The following is a 25,206-nucleotide window of genomic DNA, read 5'->3' as shown; positions in this document are numbered from 1 at the left end:
GAGGTGGAGGTGGTCAACAAGTACAAGTACCTCGGGCTGTGGGTGGACAATAAACTGGACTGGTTGCTGGAGTACTTTTCTATGCTGTGGTGTGCTGGGGGAGCAGCACAGCAAAGAAGGACTCATCCAGGCTGGAGAAACTGATCAGGAAGGCTAGCTCTGTGGTCGGCATGAAGCTGGACACTCTGGTGACAGTGGCAGAGAAAAGGACATTAAAGAAACTGATGGACATTATGAACAATGCTGGGCATCCTCTGCACACGGCCATTAACAACCAGAAGAGTCTGTTCAGTGACAGGTTGCTTCTCCCCAAGACAAGAACTAACAGACTTAAAAACTCCTTTGTCCCACACGCCATCAGACTGTTTAACTCCTCTCTGGAGGGGAGAGGGAGGGGAAACAGGAGGACAAAGGAGGGGGGAACAACTAAGCTGTAGTGCCTCTTCACCTCACTGTACAATACCTTGTGCAATACTTTTGTAAATAGTCAACAGTGCAATAGACTCAATACTTGAAATGTGCAATTCACTTGTATTTTTATTTTTATTCCTATTTATTCTATTTATCCCCTTTGTATATTTTATTTATATTTGTCTCTGTATTTATATATGTGTGTGTGTGTGTGTGTGTGTGTGTGTGTGTGTGTGTGTGTGTGTGTGTGTGTGTGTATATATATATATATATATATATAACAATTCTGTAACTGTAACTTCGGTCGTTGCTGTGCTTTTTGGAAGTCGAATTTCCCAGAGGAACCCACCCGAGGGATTAATAAAGTTCTATCTTATCTTATCTTAATCACGTGAGCTAGCGCAATAATTTTTTTTGCATATGAAACCTGAGGAGTTGTATTTACATCTTATGCCATCAGCTTGTCCTAGGTTACAGTTTCCTTCCACATATGCTTAGGACTCATATTGCTCTGCTGGAAATAGTTTATTTTGATGCATATGCTGTTATTTTGCAAATTTGCAGTATAATATTTATTTTCGTTTTTCCTGCAGTATATAAAAATTGGTGTATTTCAAAAATAAAACTATGAAGGCACTCAAAATAAATTTCCTGAGGTGGGAAACTATTTTGTGCAACTTTTTTGTATTTACAGTTTTGAGGGATAAGCCTCTTAAATTTCTCTAACTAGAAATATATGTTAAAAAAACAAAAACGATTTTCAATTTTTTTGTAGTTTATTGCACTTTTTTGCAATTTATGTAATTACTATGCACTTAATACATACATATTATTAAAATTTAGGCTGTAATGGTTGTATTGATGTATAGCAACTTGAAATGCTCCCAAAAATGGCTCTACAGCATGTAAAAATATAATATAAGCTCTGGCGGACTTGGTTCAATGGTAGGTCTTAAAGGGTTAAATCAATATCAGTAGCTAATCCGATTGCTCAGTCTGACGTCAGGTGAAGTCATTTTTATGCATTTAAGAGCTGTGTTGAATTCAACATTACAAACTGAACATTAGAACTATCCTCTTCTCCAGGATTTTCCTGATTTAACATTTCAATATGACATTTCCAGCGCTTTGTTTTCTCTGCTCACAGACAAAACAGATACACGCATGTATATACAGCCCACGTCCAGCTCTGCATGCACTCCTGCTCCATTTCTATAGAGAATAAACAACGTAACACAATCAGTCTCCATTGTTTTCAACTCAACCAGCTGCATTTAATGAAGGAGTTTGAATTTACTTTACAACAGCTGCTGTTGTTTCCTGTCTGCATTCATGTTCTTAACTGTACTCCACACATTCTGAACTGGTGCAGTTCTTCCTAAAGTACTGCAGTATTCCTGCCAGTACATCCAGTACATTACCGTAATTGTCGGGCTATAAGCCGCTACTTTTTGCACAAGCTTTGAGCCCTGCGGCTTTTAGTCAGGTGCGGCTTTTCTATGGATTGTCCATGAGCGGATTTGTTTTGTTTGTTCCGCTGTTGTACGGCACTACGTTGCCTGGCGGAAGGATCGGGGTTCAAGAGTGGTATGTTGGTCACATGTCCATCCGTCAGGCAACGTAGTGCAGTACGAGGTAGCGCGAAAAACAAGCTTCAAAGTAGCGCTACCCGTTCAGCTGGAGGCCTGGATGATGAGCGGCGATAAACTTGCAAAAAGCAAGTTATGCCCAACTCCACCATTGGATTCTGACAGCGTGGAAAAGTGTGAAAACATCCACGATCACCAACAGATTTCGAAGGGCTGAATGCTGCATGATGGAGAGGAGGACACCGCCACGGCCCTTCTGAGGGTGTTCGACTCTGACACTGACAACGAGGATTTCTTTGGTTTTGAAAGTGACAACGAAAGAAAGAAGCTGAGAGTGGATGACGAAGCCACCCTGAGCCTGTTTGTTTCCGACACTGGAGGAGAGGACTTTGGTGGTATTAGTGCGCAGGAAGATGGTGGTGAATGACTGACTTTTCTTCTTGTTAAAGCCGTGTCACTGCACCTGAGCCTAAAAGGTAGTCCGAATCAATTGTTCTGGTGTGCTGTAGGTTATTGTTATGTACTACATTTGTTACTCATTTATGAAGCACAGTACATGTTTTGTACTTGTAATTACCGCTACTTGTACATATACCTAAAAAGTTATGCAAATATGTACCCATAACTTGTTTTTCAAAATATTAATAAAAGGGGTGTGTCTCCAAACAGCCATCTCTTTCCTGACAATTCGCTTTGTGCATATTCTCTTACATATGATAAGTCAACATTGAAACACCTGCGGCTTTTAGTCAGGTGCGGCTAATGTATGTACAAAACAGGATTTTCCCCTGATTTTAGCTTGTGCGGCTAATATTCAGGTGCGCTCTGTAGTCTGGGAAATACGGTAGTTCTTCCTAAAGTACTGCAGTATTCCTGCCAGTACATCCTTTTAGTTTTCCTAACTGTTTCCTCTGATGCTCGTTGCTATTCTTTCCTCAATGCAAATTCATGCTAAGCTCCTTCATATCCATCCCTGTTTCTAAACCTGTAATAATTGCTTTAATGTGTCTTTGGCCTAATTATGAGTCTGTCCATATGTTTGTAGTTCCCCACTTGCTTTGGTTTCTTAGCTCTGATTCTCTCAAATTTATCCTTGAAATCATTTACTGGCATCTCTCCCTCTCACTCCCACTATCCCCAGAACACCAGAGTATTCATCTCCTGGTTTATCCTATGGCCTCTTTGCATTTTCTCCAATCATCCCTGTTTCTAGAGTCTCACCCCATCTGCAGGCAGTCCAAGAGAAACTGCCTCTGCCATTTTCTTCTTCTTAATCTTTGATTTTTCTCTTCACTTTCTCCATTGGGTCTTCTTAGACGCACTTTCCAGAAAGCAGCAACATTTTTTGTGCCCCATTTTTCAAATTGTGCATCTTACTTCAGCTTAATGTGTTTCCTGTTTTGTTTTTACACAGGTCATGTAAAAGAAATCCTACCAGAGACTCGACAAAGCTGAACTGAAAGACAGCACAGGCAATAAATCAGAGCAGCACAGAACTTAAGCTCATGGTCCATAGAAGCTGGGCTCTACAGGTGTACCAGGACAAGCTTAGTGTAAGTCCCTCGAAAAAGTTTCACTTGTGCTGTTTCGGTGTAAATTACTGGTTTGTTTGAACAATTTCATCAGCTGAACCATAAATACTCCAAAACAATTTCTTTGTGACTCAGTGTGATTTTTCATTTTGTAATATTAGCATGTCAAACTCTACATTCTCTACACAGATGAGAAATGAAGTGTATTTAATAATAAAAGTTATCTCTCAGAGACAAAGTTAGTGTCTCATTCAGGTCTGTATCTGAGTAGCCTCAGACACATGCAGTGCTCATATTTTCTGTTTTGTGTGTCACTCAGACCTCTTCCTGACAGGGGCAGCAATTTCATTTAAAGTCCCATTCACTGATACAGGCTGCTGGAGCTCCAACCAGGAGGGTACACACATGATCCAGGGAAAAAAATTATATATGGTCTCTTAGATAAATATTAAGAGGTCCTGTGTTTTACTAAAAAATCAAAGTAGTAAAACACAGGACCTTTGGGTTAGATATAAGGTGATTTGACAAATCATGTCTGTTGTAAATGAGTAAGCCATTTATCGACCTGACTCAGGTTTTAAATCATCATCAGAAAAGACTGAATCCTGACCTGAGAATCCCAAGTGTACACTTTGGACTCTCCACTGCAGAAAATAGAAGCTTCAGTCCTGAATCCTGCAGGTTGTTTTTACCCAGATCCAGCTCTGTCAGACGGGAGGACTGGGAGCTCAGGACTGAGGACAGAGCTTCACAGCTTCTGTCTGACAGGTTACAGCCACTCAGTCTGAAGAAAGGATGACAAGAAGACATGAAACACTTGTGTTAAAGTATATTCATGGTGCCATGAGGAGCTACTACATTTACAATATTTCAACACTGTTTCAGGACATGCTGGAATCCTTATTGCCTCATGTTACAAAAGACAAATGTGGCAGTTTAGTGTGATTTGGATGGATTCATTAAAAAAACAAAACATAAACACTGTTAATTTTTTCCAAATGAAATTGATTAAATGATGTTAATTGATGAAAAAAAAATCGATATTGCTTGATCTGACCTCAGCGTTTCCAGTTTGCAGTATTGACTCTTCATCCCAGCAGACAGAAGCTTCACTCCTGAATCCTGCAGGTTGTTGTTACCCAGGTCCAGCTCTGTCAGATGGGAGGACTGGGAGCTCAGGACTGAGGACAGAGCTTCACAGCTTCTGTCTGACAGGTTACAGCCACTCAGTCTGAAATCAAGCGGGAAGGGAGACAAGATCAACCAAACAAATCAGAGCTTTATTGCTTTTTTATTGTTTTTAAGCAGAAATCAGTGAGGTGCTGGTAGATTCTGTTCTTTTGGTTTATTACCCAACAACACACACATACACTAATATTTGTGACTTTTGTAATAGTAGCATTTACAATGCAAAGCAACAGCGATCACAGATTGAAGGGGCCTGAATAAAACTACAATGCAGTGATTTTTAAGATGACCTGTTCTTCCAATTTCCAACAACAGATTTCTCCAACCTTACAGTTAAAAATAATTCTTTATCTCATACTGAATCTTGGTGCACCTCCCCCCAGTTTATTAAAATGGAGTGGTACTGAAGTTGCTGTAAGTGATGTGTGATGCCACTGATTTCCTTTCTGATCCAATACAAAGTAAAATTCAGGCTGGTATCTGCGATACTGATGAAAACTATTCCTTCAGAATCAATACAAGACATCATAAGAAAATATGATGTTTTGTATAACATAAAAAGCCTGAATTTTAAAATATTCAGTTAATAATCAAAAACAGATGTGACTGAAAATAATAAAACTGAGAAACATTTTATGGCCATTCGATCCTTTTACAACCATTGCAAGAGCTTGGTTGGCATAGCCGGCAATACGTTGGATAGTAATAAGTCCGGTGGGTGATGGGCTCCACCAGGGCTGCCCTTTGTCACCGATTCTGTTCATAAATTTTATATTTAAAGGCTGTATCAAAAGTTCATTCAAGTTACAATATTGTGTTCAAAAGTTCTCCTTTTTTCTTTTATACTATACAACTACGCTGGCTCGTGGTTTTAGGACATGGATCTGTCATGGAAGAAATCTATGACCACTTTTAATCAACATTTTAAAAATAAACATGATCACAGATTTACTCACAGAGCCTTGTTGGAGGCTTTGACCACTGGCAGCATTCTCAGAAGAGCCTCCTCTGAAGCAGAGTATTTCTTCAGGTCAAACACATCCAGATCTTTTTCTGATGACAGTAAAATGAAGACCAGAGCTGACCACTGAGCAGGAGACAGTTCACCTGTGGAGAGACTTCCTGATCTCAGGGACTGTTGGATCTCCTCCACTAGAGAACGATCATCCAGTTCATTCAGACAGTGGATCAGATTGATGCTTTTCTCTGCAGACAGATTCTCACTGAGCTTCTTCTTGATGTACTGGACTGTTTCCTGATTGGTCTGTGAGCTACTTCCTGTCTGTGTCAGCAGACCTCGTAGGAGAGTCTGATTGGTCTGCAGTGAAAGACCCAGGAGGAAGCGGAGGAACAAGTCCAGGTGTCCATTTGGACTCTGTAAGGCCTTGTTCACAGCACTCTGGTAGAAGTGTTTCTTTGCAGATTCTCCTGTTTCAGACTTCTTGGATGTTGTTTGTTGTTGTTCCAGCAGATTGAGTCCAGAGTTGCTGAAGGTCAGATGGACATGAAGAGCAGCCAGAAACTCCTGAACACTCAGATGGATGAAGCAGAACACCTTGTCCTGGTACAGTCCTCTCTCCTCTTTAAAGATCTGTGTGAACACTCCTGAGTACACTGAGGCTGCTCTGATATCGATGCCACACTCTGTCAGGTCTGATTCATAGAAGATCAGGTATCCTTTCTGCAGCTGATCAAAAGCCAGTTTTCCCAGAGACTCCATCATCTTCCTGCTCTCTGGACTCCAGTGTGGATCTGTCTCAGCTCCTCCATCATACTTGACCTTCTTCACTTTGGCCTGAACCACCAGGAAGTGGATGTACATCTCAGTCAGGGTCTTGGGCAGCTCTCCTCCCTCTCTGGTTTCCAGCACATCCTCCAGAACTGTAGCAGTGATCCAGCAGAAGACTGGGATGTGACACATGATGTGGAGGCTTCGTGATGTCTTGATGTGGGAGATGATGCTGCTGGCCTGCTCCTCATCTCTGAATCTCTTCCTGAAGTACTCCTCCTTCTGTGGGTCAGTGAACCCTCTGACCTCTGTCACCATGCCAACACAGTCAGGAGGGATCTGATTGGCTGCTGCAGGTCGTGTGGTTATCCAGAGGCGAGCAGAGGGAAGCAGTTTCCCCCTGATGAGGTTTATCAGCAGCACATCCACTGAGGTGGACTTTCTAGGGTCAGTTAGGATTGTAGTTTTGTGGAAGTCCAGAGGAAGTCGACACTCATCCAGACCATCAAAGATGAACACAACCTGGAAGTCTTCAAAGCTGCAGATTCCTGCTTCTTTGGTTTCAGTAAAGAAGTGATGAACAAGTCCCACCAAGCTGAACTTTTCCTCTTTCAGCACATTCAGCTCTCTGAAAGTGAATGGAAATATGAACTGGATGTCCTGGTTGGCTTTGTCTTCAGCCCAGTCCAGGCTGTATTTCTGTGTTAAGACTGTTTTCCCAATGCCAGCCACTCCCTTTGTCAGCACTGATCTGATTGGTTCATCTCTTCCAGGTGAGGCTTTAAAGATGTCTTCTTGTCTGATGGTTGTTTCTGGTCTGTCTGGTTTCCTGGATGCTGTTTCAATCTGTCTGACCTCATGTTCATCATTGACCTCTGCAGTCCCTCCCTCTGTGATGTAGAGCTCTGTGTAGATCTGATTCAGGAGGGTTGGGTTTCCTGCTTTAGCGATGCCCTCAAACACACACTGGAACTTCTTCTTCAGCTTAGACTTAAGGTTACGATGACAAACAGCAGCTGGAAGTTCTGAATGAGAAGAAAAATAAACACTCAATTCCAAAAAGAACTAATCTTTAAAACATGTTGCTCCATCTTCCATCTCTGGAAAATGTTCATTTATCCAGCAGCTTAAATCTTTAGATAAATCCTCTTACGTCTCTGCAGACGGTCAGCCAGCTCCTCCTGCTTCATTCTCCTCAGGAAGTCCACTGTGATCTTCACAAATGCCTCTCTGCTGCTGCTCCTCTGACTCTCTAAGCATTCTGGGTAACCTGGACTCAGAACCTTCTGGATCTTCTTCAGCTCGTTCTTCACAAAAGTGATGATGTTGTCCTCCAGCAGCTGGAACAGAATATTTATGAATGAGCCAATCAGACTGAAATCATGGAGCCAAACATCAGATCCATGTTGGACACACTGACGATCCACTGGTCTACAAAGAGCAGCATGGAGATGACTGTGAACAGAACAGATGTAACAGTAGTTGTTGTACATGTACAGACCATAAATATGGAGTCCAGCTGTGTTTGATGCTGCTGGGCAGACTGACCACTGGGAACCTCTGAGCTCTGCTGGTCCACTCTGTGGAGGAACCATGAAGGATTAGATCAACACAGGATAAAGATCCAGGAGTTTCTGCTCAAATAACTTCATCTGAATCAAGTCTGTCAAGTTTTAAACTCTCAGATTGTGAACATATCAGTAATTTTCAGTCTGTTTTCATGGACGTCCTTTCAGTGGTGATGTCAGGGATGATTTTGAAGAAGCTCATCAAACTGAACCATCAGCAGATCACTGCTCCAAAACCAGAACATGATCCGAGTCTCCCTCCACCACCAGAACACCAGCTTTACTAACGTGGTAGATCAGTGTAGTACAGATCAATAACTGATGAGTCATTTGATCAAAATCACTGAGTGCTTCACGTCTGACCCTCTGATGCTTCTGTAGACATTTTGCATATTTAATGAATGTCTGACAGTTTTACATTCATTCTATGAACACAGTGGAAATGTTGTGTTATAGTCTCCATGTTGTTTCCAGCATCATAAATTCTTAAGTTCAGAAAATTAGATTCTTTCTTCACAGCTGAAAAACAACAACATTTATTCTCTATTGAAATCTGCATCGTCCACTCCAAAGGTCACAATCTGAAGGTAACATCTGGTTTTGTTCCCTGTGGTTAACTCTGAGCATCAGTATGGTGGGATTTATCCACTACATCCACACCACTGTGGTTCAGTGTTGTCCTGATGGAGTAACAGCAGCCAGTATGATCCAGGCTTTAGCTGCTGGGTCTCTGTGTGACCTCTCAGACTGTTTAACAGATCAGACACAAAGAGAATCAGAGCAGCTCTGTTCTTTAAAGACAAACATGAACCCACTCAGGTCACACTTTCCCCACAGATATGAGCATCACTGTCCTCAAACAGCAAATGACCAAGTCGAACATTTGGATCTTTTCTCTTTCATTGTTTTCTTTTTAATGAATCTTTGTAACAATCTGAGGATGTTTCAGGTCATATTTATCCAGGAAACACAAACATGTAAAGGAGTCATCACAGCTCTCTGACCTCGTTGCTCCAGGTTCACCACTGAAGTCTGGATTATGATGTTTGGACCAGTCACTCCTCACAGACGGACAGCTGGACCCTGCAGACTGTGACCTCTGACCTCTGCAGACACAAACATGATTGAAGCAGCTGTGATCACACAGACTGCAGATAATGCAGCTGTTTCCTGTCAGTAACATCCTCTTAGATTAGAGTTCAGCTTTTTACAGGAAAACTGGACAAAACTGATTTTTGTTACAAACTCATTTTCATTTCCTCTCAGCTCACAAACACAGTCAGACAATCAACCAGAGTCAACACTGATTATAATGTCAGTGCAGAATTATTTCTGTTACTCAGTGAGTTCAGCTCTCTGACCTCGTTGCTCCAGGTTCACCACTGAAGCCTGGATTTGGATCTTTGGACCGGTCACTCCTCACAGACGGACAGCTGGACCCTGCAGACTCTGCTCTGTCCTCCTCTTCCTCCATCATCATCTTCAATCAGTCTGAGAGGTAAACCACAAACACTCAGTGAGTTCACATTAACAGGAGGAACTGAGTTACAGTCGCTGACCTCTGACCTGTCATGTGACCATGAAACCAGGTCAATATGTCTGTAGGGTCAGTCATCCAGGTCATGTGATCTAAGGAGCTTGGAGAGAAAAGAGACGTCTTTAAGTTTCTGGAAGACGTTTCATCAGAGAAGCTTCTTCAGCTCTAAAACCAAACGGTGGAGAGTCCCAGATATTTAAACCTGAGAGGGAAAGAAAGCATGTCGCTGACCCACCACTGATGTTATTTCAAGGAGGAAACTGAGAGCCTTTGCACCAGGAGCACAAACATCAGCTCCAGCAATGATCCACTGATGTGTTTTTATTCCATGTATGAATGTTGTTATTGACAGAGATGACGTTTGTGTGTCAGTGATGCAGTGACTGTTGTTGTTACCTGTACAGGCTGGTTAGACTCTATGAAACAGATCATACAGATCTCTGCATGTTAGAAGAGACTATTAAAGGTCATGAATGAGACAAAGGCAGGGAGGCGTCCTTTACAGCTAAACAGCAGAGTGAGAGAACAGCCAGCACCTCTACATTTATCACATTATACAGCACATGTATGATACTGACAGGGATGAGAAGAATTTAGTGATTCTGATCCCATCATTGATATTACTTATTGATTCTCAGTAGCTCTGCTCTGACAGTCACCACCATCACTGAGCAGCATATCAAAGACATTTGTGCACATTAACTGCATGTTGTGGCTCAAATGTTTGTGCATGTTGGAGGCATTTCCTCTTTGTTGTGATCAGTGTTGGTCATTACTCAAAACAGTCATTATTACACATATTACACAGAACACTTTAATTAAAAGTAATGGAGTACGTTACTTCATTACTCCTCATAACATTACTTTGATGTTAAAATGAACAAATGAGCATGTAACAACATAAAGCTGAGGTACAGCCCCACACACCAACACAGATCCTGATGAGGTCACGTGATGTTTCTCTGAGTGTTTATGAACACAAATCAAAGATGAAACAGCACAAAGACACTTCAAAGTGATTCTACTGTAGAAACATGAACAGGTAGAAACCTGCAGCCTGACTGCTCATCACTTTGTTACCTGTTCAAGTTCAGCAGCAGCAGCTCACTTTATCACGGTGCTGGTCTGGGGTCAGTGTTTACTCAGCTTTAACCTCACTCTGGGCTCTTGGCTAGCCTAGCTTTAGCTTAGTGTTACCTTAGCGTTAGCTGAACGTTAGCTTAGTGTTAGCATGCTGTGTGCTAGCTTAGCGTCAGAGCTCTGCAGGTGTCTCCTGTGTAAATATTAATCACAGTGACAGTAAAGGAGGTAAAGGGCTGTGACGTCATCACGTACGCTGCGTCCTCTGTGGGCTCTGAGTGAACTCAAAGTACAAACTACAAGTACACAAACACGAACGTAGCTCAGAGTGGCGGACACACTCGGCCTCGTTGGTCCAGCTGTGAGTCCGTTACCGTGAACTATGGAGCGGCAGATTTGTGCTGAACTAAGCTGCACACAGCTGATGTTAGCCAGGAAACATTACACACTGACTTTAATGGAGAGACCGGAAATACAAACACACACAGTTTGTTGTGTGAAGAAATCAAACACGAGCTGAACAAACAGTAAAGTTCCTAAAGACAAACTGTTAAAGGAGGAAACAAAGCAAACTTACAGTTTCTTCACACACCAACAACAAGCTCCACTCCACACCTGGACACTAAACACGGACACACAGGTGAGCTGCTTCCTGGAAGGAGGCGGGACTCCACCTGAAACTCAGCACAGGTGGGAGGGGCTCAGCTCTGTGTGTGCTGATGTGTTAACTTTAAAAATATGCCGTCTGACTGCTCAGACTGAGTCAGAGTAAAGTTCACATGCTGACGTGTGGAGACATGAAACCTTGTTGTAGCTGCAGGTGTGAACACACTGATCCCAGATCAGCTCTGCTGTATTTGTAACATGAACATTTCTGCTGCAAAGCTTCAAATGTTCAGCATGTTTCTCTGTTTCCAGTCTATAGATCCAGTCACACTTTCTACCTTCACCTGTGCAGTAAAGACTGAGAGCAGAGCTGAAAGCAAGCGTCCAATCAGTGAGCAGCATCAACACCTGAGCTTCATTCAGACTCTGTTATTGAAGATGTTGTTGGTACAAAGTTCATCTGCTGCTCACATGAATCCATGAAAGATTTATTTCACTGAATGTTTCTTCAAAGCTCATTTCAACCTGTTGAAGTCATGAATGAAAGTGCAGACTGAGAGTGGATCACATGATGTTTGAGGTGTGTCATGTGACATGTTCAGTATTGTCACACATGTCTAGATTGTCCCTGATATCATAACTGCTCAAACACTGATGATTATATTTGAAGAATTATTCCTGATGGCAGCAAAGTTTGAATGGAGCTCTCTGTCTGTGCTGATTTGTCGCCCTCTGGAGGTCAAAGCACAAACTGCATGATGTCACTGTAACCACCACAGAGACAGGAAGTGTTTTTATGACTGAAACACTGAAATGATGCTAACGGCTGTCGTTAGGCTCACTGACAGCAGTGCTGATGTGTTCATGTCAAACACTGGCTCAGGTCAGACTCCTTCATCCTTCTCCAGCGTGAGGCCGCCCTCAGACCCACAGGAGCTCTGACCTTTGACCTCCTGACCCTAACCATTTTAGTCTTGTTGCATCTGCAAATCCATCCAAACTGTAGCCGAGCAAAAGAAGCTGGAAGTTGTTCTATGAATGATGTTGTTGAAGGAGCTTGGAAAGAAAAGCGTCTGGACTTCTTTAAGTTGCTTGAAGAGGGACATGGACGTCTTAACGCCCACTCACATCCTGGGACATTTGATCACAGGAAATCACATGATAGCGTGGGGCTAGATCTCACAATGGGTTCACCCAAGACCTTGGCTGATTGTGACCCACACCCGTTCTCACACCGTGGCTCGTGTGATTAGGTAGAGGATCAACAGGGGCTCCGTGTCCCTGAATTTAAACTGAATCTAAACACACCGTGCACAATGCCAAGTTAGATAATGGTTAAAAGAACAAGATAAGAATAAATAAAAAGATAAAATAAGGATAAAAAATAACTTAAAAAAATAAAATAAAAAGATAAATAACTGCAAATAAGTACAAATAAGTAACTGAAGACACGTGTGGTCTGCAGATGTCGATGTACATGGATGTACATGGAGTTTAATGTGCAAAATGAACTTAGTGTGCAAAGTGACCTGATGTGCAAACTGCAGTTTGAGGTCGGTCAGCTGTTCAGGAGTCTGATAGCAGTGGGGAAGATGGAGTTGTTGAGTCTGGATGTTCTACATTTCACACTTCTGAACCTTCGTCTCGAGGGCAGAGGTGTGTCTCTCCTCTGGACTCTGTGATGGTAGCTGCTCTGCAGAGAGGGCAGCGGGGTCCTGATGATCTTCTCCACAGTTGTTATCACTCTCTGCAGGCGTTTGCGGTTTGCAGTAGTGCTGCCGTACCATGCAGTGATGCAGCTGGTCAGGCTGCTCTCCACAGTGCAGCTGTAGAACCTGCTGAGGATCTTGGCCAACATACCAAATTTCCTCAGCCTCCTCAGGAAATATAGCAGCTGCTGAGCCTTCTTGACCAGCTGTGTGAGTTTGAGTCCCTCACTGACTCAAACTCCTTCAGTGACACTTGCAGCCTTGCAGATTAGTTTGCTGATCCTGATGCATCTCTGGAGCTGATGCTGTCCCCCAGCAGACAACAACAACATAGATGCTCTCACTAGTCCACTTTACCCTCTAATCACATCTCTGACATCTGCAGGTTGCTCCATAGAGACTCTTGTGCAATGCCAGGTGTTTGTGTTTGTCTGTAGGTACACATTAGATATGACCATAGACGCACACACACAAGTGAACACAGCAGCACAGATGGTTTCCACCTGCTTCCCTCTTTCTTCACACAACTGTGAGGATGATGAAGAGGTTTCAGGACGAGGTGGTCAGCAAGCACAGGATAAAGCAGGGCCATGAAACTCTCTGGTGCAGCAGATGTTTAATCAGACTCAGCTTTAGGCTTCTTTTCCCACCTGGCAGCAAAGTAACAGCTTCACTAACGTGAACAGTCACAATGTTAAACGTTTCTATATCTTCATATATTTTTATCTGTTGATGCTGCAGAATAAAGTCTGTTAACAGAGTGCAGGATGTGTAGAGCAGGTCCAGCTCTCCCTTTACTGTGTCCACTTTCATCAGCCCCTGTGAAGTGACACAGAGTGCATGTGTGTCTGTCAGCTGTTGTTTGTTGTGAAGGATGGAACAAATGAACACACACTTTTAGAGAAATCTGAAAAAGCAACACGTGCTTGGGCTCCTTCTGTGCTCGTCTTCATTAATGCTGATCTTTATTTCCTGTTTGTTCTTTGGCACAAGCTTCAGTCTTTTCTCCCAGGGCTCCTTCACACTTAGAAACACACCTACATTCATTTATACACAAACATCATGAAACAAAGGCTTTGTAAAAGAGGACATGAGATCCTCTCTGAACAGCACATTCATATCAAACACAGGACTGAACAGGATATACTGAGTCTGTGCTGTTTTCATTGTTACTTGCTGAGTATTTTTCCAGTGTTTGAAATGTGACTCAAGTCTGATTCTTCTACTGTGTGTGAACTCTAAGCAGCTGCATTAAACAGCTGCTTTTCAAACCAGGCTCAATCCTATGACTCTGTGAATGTAAACTTTTGTCACCTGCATGAATAACAATCCTTGATCTAGTCAGGACTGCAGTGCTCCTGTGATCCCAGCTTATAGATGGAGGCTAGCATGAGAGGCTCAGCAGCTAAAGCAGCACACCTGGGTCTCCCAGCCTATTAAAAGCAGCCCTTTGCTTCACCTGCTTCACTAAACATTATTATTATTATTTAAGCAGAGTGGTGTGATTCATGTAGGCATTGCTGTGTGACAGGAGGACTTTTCTTGAAACAGCTCGTGTGACGTGAGCTGACGTAAAAACAGTGATGTTAGCTTGATTCTCTTGGCTAAAACTATTTTAAAAAGAGGGTCAATCATGCAAATCTGCCAATAGAAGCCAAAGTTACAGCCCCTCAGAGTTTAAAGAGAAAAGGCCCGTTTCCAACACTCGGTTGTGCAAAGGGAAACAGGCCCACAGTGCCTGAGTGTGTGGGTAATTCTTCAAATAATATTCAAAAGCAAACATTTTTAAGCATGTAAATAAAATTCAATCATTTCTGCTCTTCAATACCTAAGAAATGAAAACTGGCAGATGGTCCCAAAATGTGAAACGCCTGGCTATCTGTGCATTTAGTGCTGCAAGTTTTCACTGTTTACCTTCAGAAGCATAAATCTCTGCACAGATAATGTTCATATGTGGATTCCTGGTTTCTGCAGTTAATTGTGACCCAAAGCGTATTTTTAAAGTGGTTCCAGGCAATAAAGTCTAAAAATAAATACATCTACTTCCTTTTTCTGTGTTCCAGCCTCAGTGACTCTGACACAGTGCTGTAATATTTACACCTCTGATGAAAGCAGAGTTTGTAGTTGCAGAGAAATACTCGACTCATTTTGGGCATTTACGAGCAGGAGCCTCAGAAAGCCCCTCGCTGCTTCACTGGTTAAGAAGCAAAGCAAACATTAGTTCACAGTGATGTTAATTAAGGCCCAAAGTTTAGGAACGAACGTCAGCACTTCACTAATGAATGTAATGCTGATTCATGTGCTTGTTTTGTAATGTGCATGTTGTGCGTTGCTATTTCCCATATTCTTTGGCACTGATAGATGAAGAGTCTCAGGCAGGACCGAGGCTGCCAGCTGCTGACAGTGAGCAGGGAGAGAGCAGCAGAAGCTGGGCAAGAGCAGGGCACCTTCAGCCCCCTTCATCAGTCAGAAATCATTTGGGTGTCTGTGTGAAATGTCTGATTTTTAAAATCTTTTTGTAGACATATTTATTAAATGTTTAACAATTATATAGAAGAAAGACAATGTAAAGAACAAAACATGACAAAACAAAAATGAGTTGAAGTTATGAACTGTTTCTGAGAGACAAATAACACCAGGATCCTTTTTGTGTAGCTGACAGCTGGTAACTGTGCAGGGGCGGGTCTAGCAAAGTGTTGCCAGGGGGGCAGGCAGGGCATTAACAGGGAGAGGGGGGCACAAAGACATACTTTTCTTTCTTGTTCTCATTTAAAATGTCTCACTTTTAATAAATAATTATCTGAATCTTACAACAAACGTTTTCATCTGATGTAAAATGTATAGAAATCCATTATTGTACATAGTCATTTTTAGGGTCCCATCATAATTTCTTCAGAAGTAAGTACTGCATATGATGCCAGTGTTTCCCACATTTTCTAGATTCTGCACCAGTACTGTGTGTAAAATGCATCAAAAAGTCCGTTTGATTCTTTCTCAGCTGTCTTTCTGTCTCCTTTCACTTTTTAAAGGTTGCCATGTTAGAAAACATATTTTGCCCTGCCGTGCTGTTTATTGATGTGGCAAATGAAAGGTTTATGAAAATATATCTAAATCTGTCATCAGTAATCAGCAATGATCATGTCTCACCTCTAGTCTCTGTCTTAATTTCAGGTTTCCACCGTGTGTTGTAGATGTTCAGGAGGTTAACTCGACCAACAGTCTACTTCCTGTTTAGAATACCAGGACAGGGAGGATGGTGCAGGTTTAAGTTTATTAGACTGATGCATGTATACCAACAAGACAGCGTCCATCACTGTGACAACAGCGTTTGTTTTCATTCAAAGGCTTCATGGTTTTTCCTTTAATACCTGGGGGGCCGGTCTCCAGTCAAAATGCCCGGGACCATTTTTTGTCCCAGTCCAGCCCTGGTGTCAGATCTGCATGCAGTGTCAATGAGACGATCAACAACAGATCAGACAAAACACTCAGGCGGACACTCCTCTGTAGAAGGAAACATGGAAAGTGTGAGGTAATCAGTGCACAACATCACTTTGTATTTCAGGCTGTTTTTATATAGAACTTCAGCACCAATGTAAAAGTTCTGGTTTTAGGAAGATGAAGAACATTTTCAGGAAGGATGCCGTCTGCAAGCAGAGCTGCTTGAACCTCAGCGCTGAGGTCCAGACTACTTCCTGTGAAGCCACGTGATGTAAATCTGCTGCTGTAACTTCACAGTTTACTGAAGCTAAATGCAACGTTACCATATAATCTGTTTTCAACAAAGGTTTCACTCCGTCCGGTGTTGATGGAATGATTCAGGCCGTACTCGTCAGGCTTCCCATCGACCACACGCATTTCAGTCACAAACCCCGTGACTGACAACAAGGGAAACAGCAGAAGAAAAGATGTGAAAAATACTGGATGATGATGATGGAGGATTAACCGCGGTGGCTAAACTGTTTCCTGTCTTTGTGGGCGTACTCACAGGGAAGTTTCCAGGCACGTCAGTCTTGGTGGCTAAAGTCTCCATTTTCCAACATGTATCGCTACAGGTGCAAAGACACAACATTAATCATCAGTGTAAATATTTTAATGCTGTCCAAACGGTGTTTGCTTTGTCTGTCCTCTCGCACTCACAGAGGAAACGAGGACGCCACCTTCAACCCATCTTCAGTTGGCTCAACCATGGCCGGACTTCCTGTTGGCTTTGTGACAGCAAACCACTTGAAATGAGAGCAAACTGCAGTCAAGCACCACTTACAGCAACCTGTGGACACGCAAATGGAAAGCACTGAGAATCATACAGAAGCATAAGAGCTGTTTATTGTAACACGTGTGTGTGTGTGTGTGTGTGTGTGTGTGTGTGTGTGTGTGTGTGTGTGTGTGCACATTAATAACACACTGATGTATGTTAGTTTGATTTATGCTATATCTGAGAAAACAACTGCAGAATTTTACATCAAAGTTTCCAAAGCTGATGTTTTGTTGTTCACTCTGTTTTATATTCATATAGTTTGTTGTTTTTAAATCAGTGGACAAAATAAATATTATCACACAAAATCCAGGGTGAAACATAACCAAATAACCTAAATGGTGAAGTCATTATAGAAGTACATGTTGCAAAGGTCAGCCTCCTGTATAGACTGCTAAACTGTCTGGGGGGGCCTGCCTGTCCTCGTTGGATAAGCTCCACCCCTTTTCCATAAGACGGAGACATTTGTATGAAAATAGATGGGCAGTAAAATAAAAAATAAAAAATATTATGGATGACTCTGTAAATCAAAGTCCGCCTGAGGCAGAAGCAGAAACCATGAGGAGCACAGCACCACTCCCACAAGGGCACGAAGTGAAGCCATAGCTGCTGAAGAGTGAAGACGTGATGATGGAGGAGATCACAGATGAAGATCTGCTGCCTGCTGACTCTTTATATAGAAGAGTGAGACTATCTCCCCACCAACAGCTGCACTTATACAAACCCCAGGTGCTGGGATGGCTTTGAACATGTGACATTTTCTGCAAACACATGGACAGTTTCATAACCACAAAGATTATTCCTGCAGCGGCAGAATCGTATCCACTGTGTGAGAGGTGAACGTCAGACAGTTCTTAGAAAATGTAGTTTCTCTTTAAGCTTTTAACGTCTCTTTTACCCCCATTTGTCTAAAACTACTTGACAGCCCTTCATGTCAGAGGTTTATTACCTGTGCAGGATGGAGCACATGGTCTCAGTCAGGCTGGACACGATCACTCCTACAGGAAGTAAATGTGATTTTATTTCACCTGTGAAATGATGAAAAACAGCAGAATAGCTCATGCTAACAAACGGGTGTTGAAATGTTTCATTTTCTGCTGTTTCACAGGTCAAAAAGGGCGTCGAAGCAAACTGAAGCTGAGCTGCTGCTGCTGTTGTAGTGCAGCATCTGCTGTGTGCTTCATCAGAGAACCTTCTGTACACAGCAGACAGAGGCTGCTGCCACTGAAGTCCATCTGCTAGAGAGCTTTAAACACTGGTTATTGAAGTGGCTTTGATGATACTGATACACAGTCTTTGCTGCTGTCACAGGACAGGGATCCACCAGGGAGTAGTTGTCAGGATAAAGAGCCTTCGCTTCTCTAAATATAAACTGGATACTTGTAGGAAACTTTGGGAAGCAGCATTTTTCCTCATATCGTCTAAACTGAAGTTAGCTCAGGTGCTTCTTCCATACTTGCTCTGCAGAAAGCCAAAGAGTTTGGAGCTCTGCAAACATTTGCAGCACAGCTGGATGTTTGTAACTTTGGTCACCTCTGTATCATCCCTCAGATTCTTTCTGCACAGCTTTGAAACCATGACAGCACGAGTGATGCTGAGGAGACGTCCAGTTTAAACAGACCTTTATTCCTGGAACACAAACACATGAAGTGATGCTGCTAAAGAAGAACATTTAATCGCACTAATGAATCAAGCATCTGTTTGTCTGTCAGTCTGTCAACAGTTCCTCTGATCGACTTCAGACTTGGTGGGTATTTTGTTTTTGCAGCGGTCAAAGTCGATCAGCGTGTTGCTTTGTCTGCTGTAAATCTGCCTGTACAAAGGGAAACATGCATGTTTTAGATGCAAACTCACAACATGGCTGCATTTTTGTGATTATGTGTATTTTATATTGATTTATTCTATTATGTTTTGTATATGAATCTTTACAAGTGTGTCGATACAAAGGCTTGATTAAAACAAAGGTCTCAGCTGTGCTGTTAGGGATGCTCTCATATTTGTTTCAAATGTAATAAATCAAAGGATTTCAGGCTTTTCATCCTTTTTATTTGTTTGGTTCTAACAGCAGCTGGATAAAAACATGCAGGTGATGAATATAATTGTGTGATATTATGAGCATTGTGAATAAAGAAAGAGCAGAGATAGTAAAAAGGAAACAGGTGATGGACGTGAGATTTTCAGAACAAAAGCTCCTCAGTGAGACGATCACCTGGACACAAGGTCAGGCAGCTGGGACTCATCTAGAGAGCAAAATGGAAAAGTGATCTGTGCAGAACATCACTGTTGATTGCAGTTATTTACATCAGACTTCTTCTCTGAGATAAGAGCACCATTTGTGGGAAAGATGACAGTATTTCCAGGCTGGATGCTGTTTGCAGGGAGAACTGAATGAAAGTCTCCTGCACCTCAGCGCTGAGGTCCACACCTGTGAACACAGATGAGGTCAATCTGCTGCAGCACGTAGAGCTTTACTGATCAGCAGGTTCAAAGGATTCAGCAGAGCGTAGAGTCAGAGCTAAATGCCACATCACCATAGAGTTTGTTAACAACAGCTTTCTTTGCCCTTTGTCTCGATGGACTGAATCAGGGATACTCGTCATACTTCACCTCAACCACGTCACTGAGAGACCCCAGCCTGACACAGCAGCAGAGATGATGAAAGCAGAAACAGCAAACAGATGCTTCAGTTGTGTTTCTCTCTGTGTGTGCGCTCACGCCCACTTGTGTGTGTGAACTTTCCACGTACCTCAGCTTGTTTCTCCAACATGAGCCATCAGGGCTGAAAAACATCACTAACACATGAATTCTTTCTCTTTTTGTTATCACCTGTGATCATGTGTCTCATGTTTCTGTCATTCACCAGTTCTTGTATAGTTACGTGTAACTAGACTTCTGTGGGACGTAAATGATTGTTTTGTATGCAGATCTGTACAAAGGATGTAAACACTTGATTACAAAGGAGATCTCAGCTGTGTTGTTGTGGATGGACTTCAACGTATTTGTTAAAAAAGAGAATAAAGCAAAGTGTTTTAGCTGTTTGGGAGTTTTTGTTTGATTCGATTCAGTTTTATTTCTATGGAGTCAAATAATAAGAAAGGCTCTAGAACAGCCCTGAGTTTGTCCAGGTGACACTCCTCTGAAGAACAAAGACAAAGAGGAAGAAGGGGATTCGTTTTCAAGTCTTGTTTCTTTCAAAATAAAAGCTGAAATATTTTGGAAGCATGATAATATTTCAGCCAGGATGCCGTCTCCAAGGAGACCTGCACCTCAGCGCTGAGCTCCACATCACGCCCTGTGAAAGCACAGATATAAATCTGCTGCAGGGAGAAGAACTTTACCCAACACAAGTGTAGAAGTAGACATTTGACTTTACCTACAACCTGTTAACAACAAAGCTTTCATTGCCTCTGTTGTTGATGTCATGTAGGACTAATCATACTTCACATCAGCCATGCACACGTCAGAGGATCTCCAGGCTTTCAGTAATAAAGCCAAGCAGATGATGTGAACATAGCAATAGTAAAACATGCATCATAATCAGCTGTATGTGTCGACTATGTGGCACCTCAGTCTTGTTGGCATGAAGAAAAGTTGTGTAACATGTAGCATAAGGGCTGCAAAGACATCATGTAGACAGCAGTCGTCTGTTAGTCGTAACGTATCTCCTGTTAAAGAGTTAAATGTGCGTTCTCCATCTCTGTCCTCTCACAGCTCGCCGTACACCAACTCCAGCTGTGGTAACCATGGCTGTGCCCATCAACACGCTGAAGCTGAGACGCCACCCGTCACTATGGCGACTCCAATAGGGTTACCTGTCAGCTGTGGACGCATGAAAGGAAAACAGCAGAAACACAGACATGTTTACTGGAACATTTCCTATTGACAGCTTTATGGAAAAGTGGGTTTAAACACTTTTCTGTTTTATTTTGTTTATTTATGGATTTATTGTGAAAGGAATTTCAAAGGTTTAATTTGACCTTTCCCCTGTTTTTCATACAGACTGGAGACGAATGGATGGTGCTTTCTTTGTTTGTCTAAAGATAATGAATAAAACTCTACACACATCTTAAACCACCCTCCTTTCTATATATTTTGTTATATAAATGGAAAGTATATAAGACACAAACTGAGCTTATATGATACTAAGGACCCTGGAGGTCAGTCCACCTTTATAATTCAGCACAGCCTGGAGTCTCTTAGTCAAGCTTGTTTGTGTTTTCTGTGAGGAAGTTTTCAGCAGCAGCTCTTTTCTTGGATGTTGGTTCCCTTTGTTTCCATCCTCTGTTAAGATGTTTCAGTAATGTTGAGGTCTGGGGAGGCCAATCCATGGCTGACGTCCTGTGATGCTGCATTAGCAGTTTGTTCATAGTGAAAAATGAAGCCACTGCCAATCAGACATTTGCACAGTGGATCAACTTCTGATGGTACTGTCCTGAATTCCACACCTATAATATGTTTGCACATACTGATGAATATGTGCAGCTGATTTTCAGTCCAGTTCCTGTGTGACAGACGCCAGTCTTTCTGCCTGTGTCCTTCCTTAACAATAGAGCCATCCTTCCACTGAGACTGTTTCTGATGAGGCTTCACTGAGCAGTAGATGGATCCCTCAGCTCATCTAATCGTCCTATTTCTAACACATGACTGTCAGAAACTGTTAATCTGCTGCAGCTCTTTAACTCCTCCACTTCTTTTTTTGTAATCTCTTAGTTTCCTCATCTTTTAAGGTGGCACTGCACACCAGATCCAAAGTCAACATGCTGTTATATGATGGAGTTGAACCTGTAATGGAGTTTGATTTAAACCAATCAGCAATTAAGTGAATGATGATGAGCAAAGATGGTGGAGGTGGTGGATGAAGACCCGGACAGCTGTGGTTGGCTCCTCGTATAGAGCAGAGTGAGGTTGTGTCTGCACATTATTATAAAACCATGTTCACCATATATTTTAGCTGCAGACAATAACATGATTTCTTTGCTGTGGTGATTTTATTCCACTTTGGTAAAATGGAAAACCATCATTTCTTGCTGTAATTCACACATTATTCCAAGAGCCTCAACACGAGCCTTGTAGTCCGACCATATATAGACAAATCAATAGTTGTGTTTGTAACAGCTCACGAACATGAATCGTTCCACTTTGAAATCATTGTAAACTAAACTGGAATAAATGAGTGTTTATATATAGTTTTGTCTCAGCTGTTCATACACAGTGTTTCAGTTCTTATCAGAGTCCCACCGTCTCACTGTGGTGAACCTTTAGCTCTGTTGGAAGCGTGTTGTTAGACCAGGTTTCCCTCATTTAAAAATAATCTCTCATTAGAAATGGACATGATGTCTAAGACATAGAAATGCTTATTATGGGTTCACTTGATGTCACTGAAAAGATGCACATGGGTAACGTGCAGGCCATCCTGCTCCGAGGTTTATCTCCTCACCTCGAGTCTGCGACACTCTCTCCGTGTCCTCTCAGATAAGGGCGCGCACATTTCTGCACCATCTTCTAAATTACAAAGAGCGATTCACAAAACAGAAGCTCACAAAACACTCATCACAAACCAAAAATGGCTCCACTGAGCGTCAAACTGTCACCAGAATTTACTGATAATCTAAAGACTCACAGAACTCATTTTGTCTCATTGTGTCTTAGTTTGAGACATAAGTGCATGATCATAATACTGTGTAGTTAGATGAGACAGAGCTGATGCTTGCTCTTAATTATCCTCTTCATGTTTCCCGAGCCTCAGCAGTGGAAGCTACCATGGATAGAAAGACTATGACTCATCTTAAATCTCAAATCTTTGTCTCCAAAGAGCTGCTGATGTGTCCGATATGATCCACAAGCTTAAACTAGGATTATAAGTGTGTGCAGTGATGTGTGTGAAACCTCTGAGGACTCACACGTGTGTGCTTCAGCCCACACACACATATGAAGCACTGCGACCTCACACAGAAGTGTTTTACACATCCAACCTGAATCCTGATCATTTCTACAGTTTATTAAGTTCAGCTTCACCTGAACATCAGTGAGGAAGCTGCTCTGACTCCATCACAGCTCACAGCTGTTGGAATGAGTCAAACAATGAAGAAGGTTCAGAAACAGCTGATGATTTTACAGAAACATGATGCAAACATGAAAATGGACACATGATTTTTTATTAACAGACACTGTTTATGTTTCACTGTGCATGACGTCATCAACACTGACACCAGGGGGCGCTCATCAGCAGCCTGAGGAAGTGTGATAATGGGGGGAGACGCAGTGTTGTGTGTACTGCAGTCGGACAGAAGGAAAAACTTCCTCCTGAAAACATTTTCATCCTTCCCAAAAGTGTTTGAGTCAAATGTTACAAATATATAAATACAATAAAACACAGGGTCTTACATAAAATTAGTGATGCAGTTGTGCACTGAGCACCTTTCCAATGTTCCTTCCTCAGATGAGTCCAGCTGCTGAACACATTAACATCTGTATGTAAATGTAGCCGAGAACCAACCTGAGCACTGCTGGGAAAATACAAAGGCAACCATCAAAGTGCTGTATTATCTTATTTATTCTGAATGTTGACTTAGATCCACACCACGATTTATGAAACTATAGAACTAAAATAACAACAATCGTCTGCTTCTTTAAAATTTCTTTCATTACATCAAACCAGTGAAAACTGAAAAAAACAAAGAGCTGTTAGCATGTTCAGACCAACTTTGAGACAGAGACTGTAAAGTTCTGCACTTTAAATCCTGCCTGTGTTCCTGCAAATGATTCACACTGAAAGTATCTTAGTTTAGTATTGAGTGAGCCACAAAGCAGCCTGATAGCTTTAAAACAGTAAAAGTAAATGAAATTGACAGTTTCAGTGTAGCTGGATCTATTATTGGGGGGTCATGACCCCTGTAACCCTGCCTGGTCCTGAGGTCAAATCCACCATCTTTGTTTCAGTGCTTCATGTTCTCCCGTGTTTGTGTGCGTCCTCTCCGGTACTCCGGCTTCCTCCCACAGTCCAAACACATGCAGTTAGTGGGGTCAGGTTAGCTGTGAGTGGTTGTGTCTCTGTGTTATTCCACCTTAATAAATGACTTCCTGTTAGCATGAAGTGCTTCTGTAGGACTGATGTCATTTTCATGGTTGGATCATTTAAATGAAGCTGGACTCAGATGCAGTAAATAAGCTGATTGATCATTAATGAATAAAGCTGGTCAAACACATCACGTGGACACATGTGATTGTGTGTTGTAGTATTGATCCCAATGCTGGTATCAGTCCTGGATCAATAACACTGGATGGATGCGTTCAGCATGGAGCCCCTGAGCTGTGTTACAGACAAACATGGAAACTGACAGGTCTGTGTCATTCACAGTCTGTAACACTTCTAAACAACAGAGGCTGACCCAAGTGCCTCAGAGCCAGGCACGCTCACATCACAGCTCTCTAAATAAGCCAGTTTCAAAATAAGAGCTGAAAGCTGTGTTTGCTTGTGTTAGCTTATTATTGTGGAGACTAACATTCAGTGATCATGTGTTCAGACTCATAATGATTACTCTCAGAAATCCTGATCTTTGTATTTACTGTGTGTTGGATCAATAACTGAGATTCATGGTATCACACAGCTGTGCTGCTGCTGATGTCAGCACATCTGGAACAATACGAGGTATCTGCTACCAGACTGAGCAGGACGTGAGACCTGTGGACTGTTTAAAGCTGTCCCTCCACAGCTCACTCAGACCTGATCCACACCTCAGTGATATTCTCTGACTTCCTCAGTAGAGACAGAAACCATTCAGATCTGGGACCATCAGCTGACTGATGATGTCACACAGACTGTGTTTTTCAGGAACAGTGATTCTGATGTGAGCCTGCTAGCTGACAGCAGACCTGATGAAAGCACATGTTCACATCTGTGAGGACAGACTGGACTCTTTGACTGCACCTTGGTTCTCCTCAGAGGTCTGTACAGGAGCATGTCCACCCCCACTGAAGATCTCAGTCACTGTGAAACATAGAAAGC

At 42.2% G+C, this 25,206-nt stretch overlaps 2 protein-coding genes across 2 annotated transcripts in view; both read right to left on the bottom strand.

Annotated features, from left to right (window-relative positions):
• LOC146577216 (protein NLRC3-like) overlaps positions 1–17,136 on the bottom strand; it is a 37,399-nt gene extending 20,263 nt beyond the window's left edge. The window contains exons 1-7 of the mRNA XM_085267636.1: positions 17,087–17,136; positions 7,951–8,029; positions 7,603–7,789; positions 7,305–7,474; positions 5,677–7,184; positions 4,590–4,763; positions 4,143–4,316 (exon numbers count right to left, since the gene is read on the bottom strand). Of these exons, the coding sequence (XP_085123762.1) occupies positions 4,143–4,316; positions 4,590–4,763; positions 5,677–7,184; positions 7,305–7,474; positions 7,603–7,789; positions 7,951–8,029; positions 17,087–17,136 (2,342 nt within the window). The remainder of the gene's footprint in view (positions 1–4,142; positions 4,317–4,589; positions 4,764–5,676; positions 7,185–7,304; positions 7,475–7,602; positions 7,790–7,950; positions 8,030–17,086) is intronic.
• Positions 17,137–22,626: 5,490 nt separating this feature from the next.
• Positions 22,627–25,206, bottom strand: part of LOC146577215 (uncharacterized) — a 29,683-nt gene continuing 27,103 nt past the window's right edge. Inside the window, exon 3 of the mRNA XM_085267634.1 lies at positions 22,627–22,703. Within this exon, the coding sequence (XP_085123760.1) occupies positions 22,627–22,703 (77 nt within the window). The remainder of the gene's footprint in view (positions 22,704–25,206) is intronic.

This window comes from Mchenga conophoros, linkage group LG3 (assembly GCF_057382185.1).
Source record: "Mchenga conophoros isolate Kocher_MC1m ecotype Shallow Benthic linkage group LG3, M_conophoros_male_GT1.1, whole genome shotgun sequence".
NCBI classification, from domain to species: domain Eukaryota; kingdom Metazoa; phylum Chordata; class Actinopteri; order Cichliformes; family Cichlidae; genus Mchenga; species Mchenga conophoros.
This window is presented reverse-complemented; position numbering and strand designations above follow the sequence as displayed.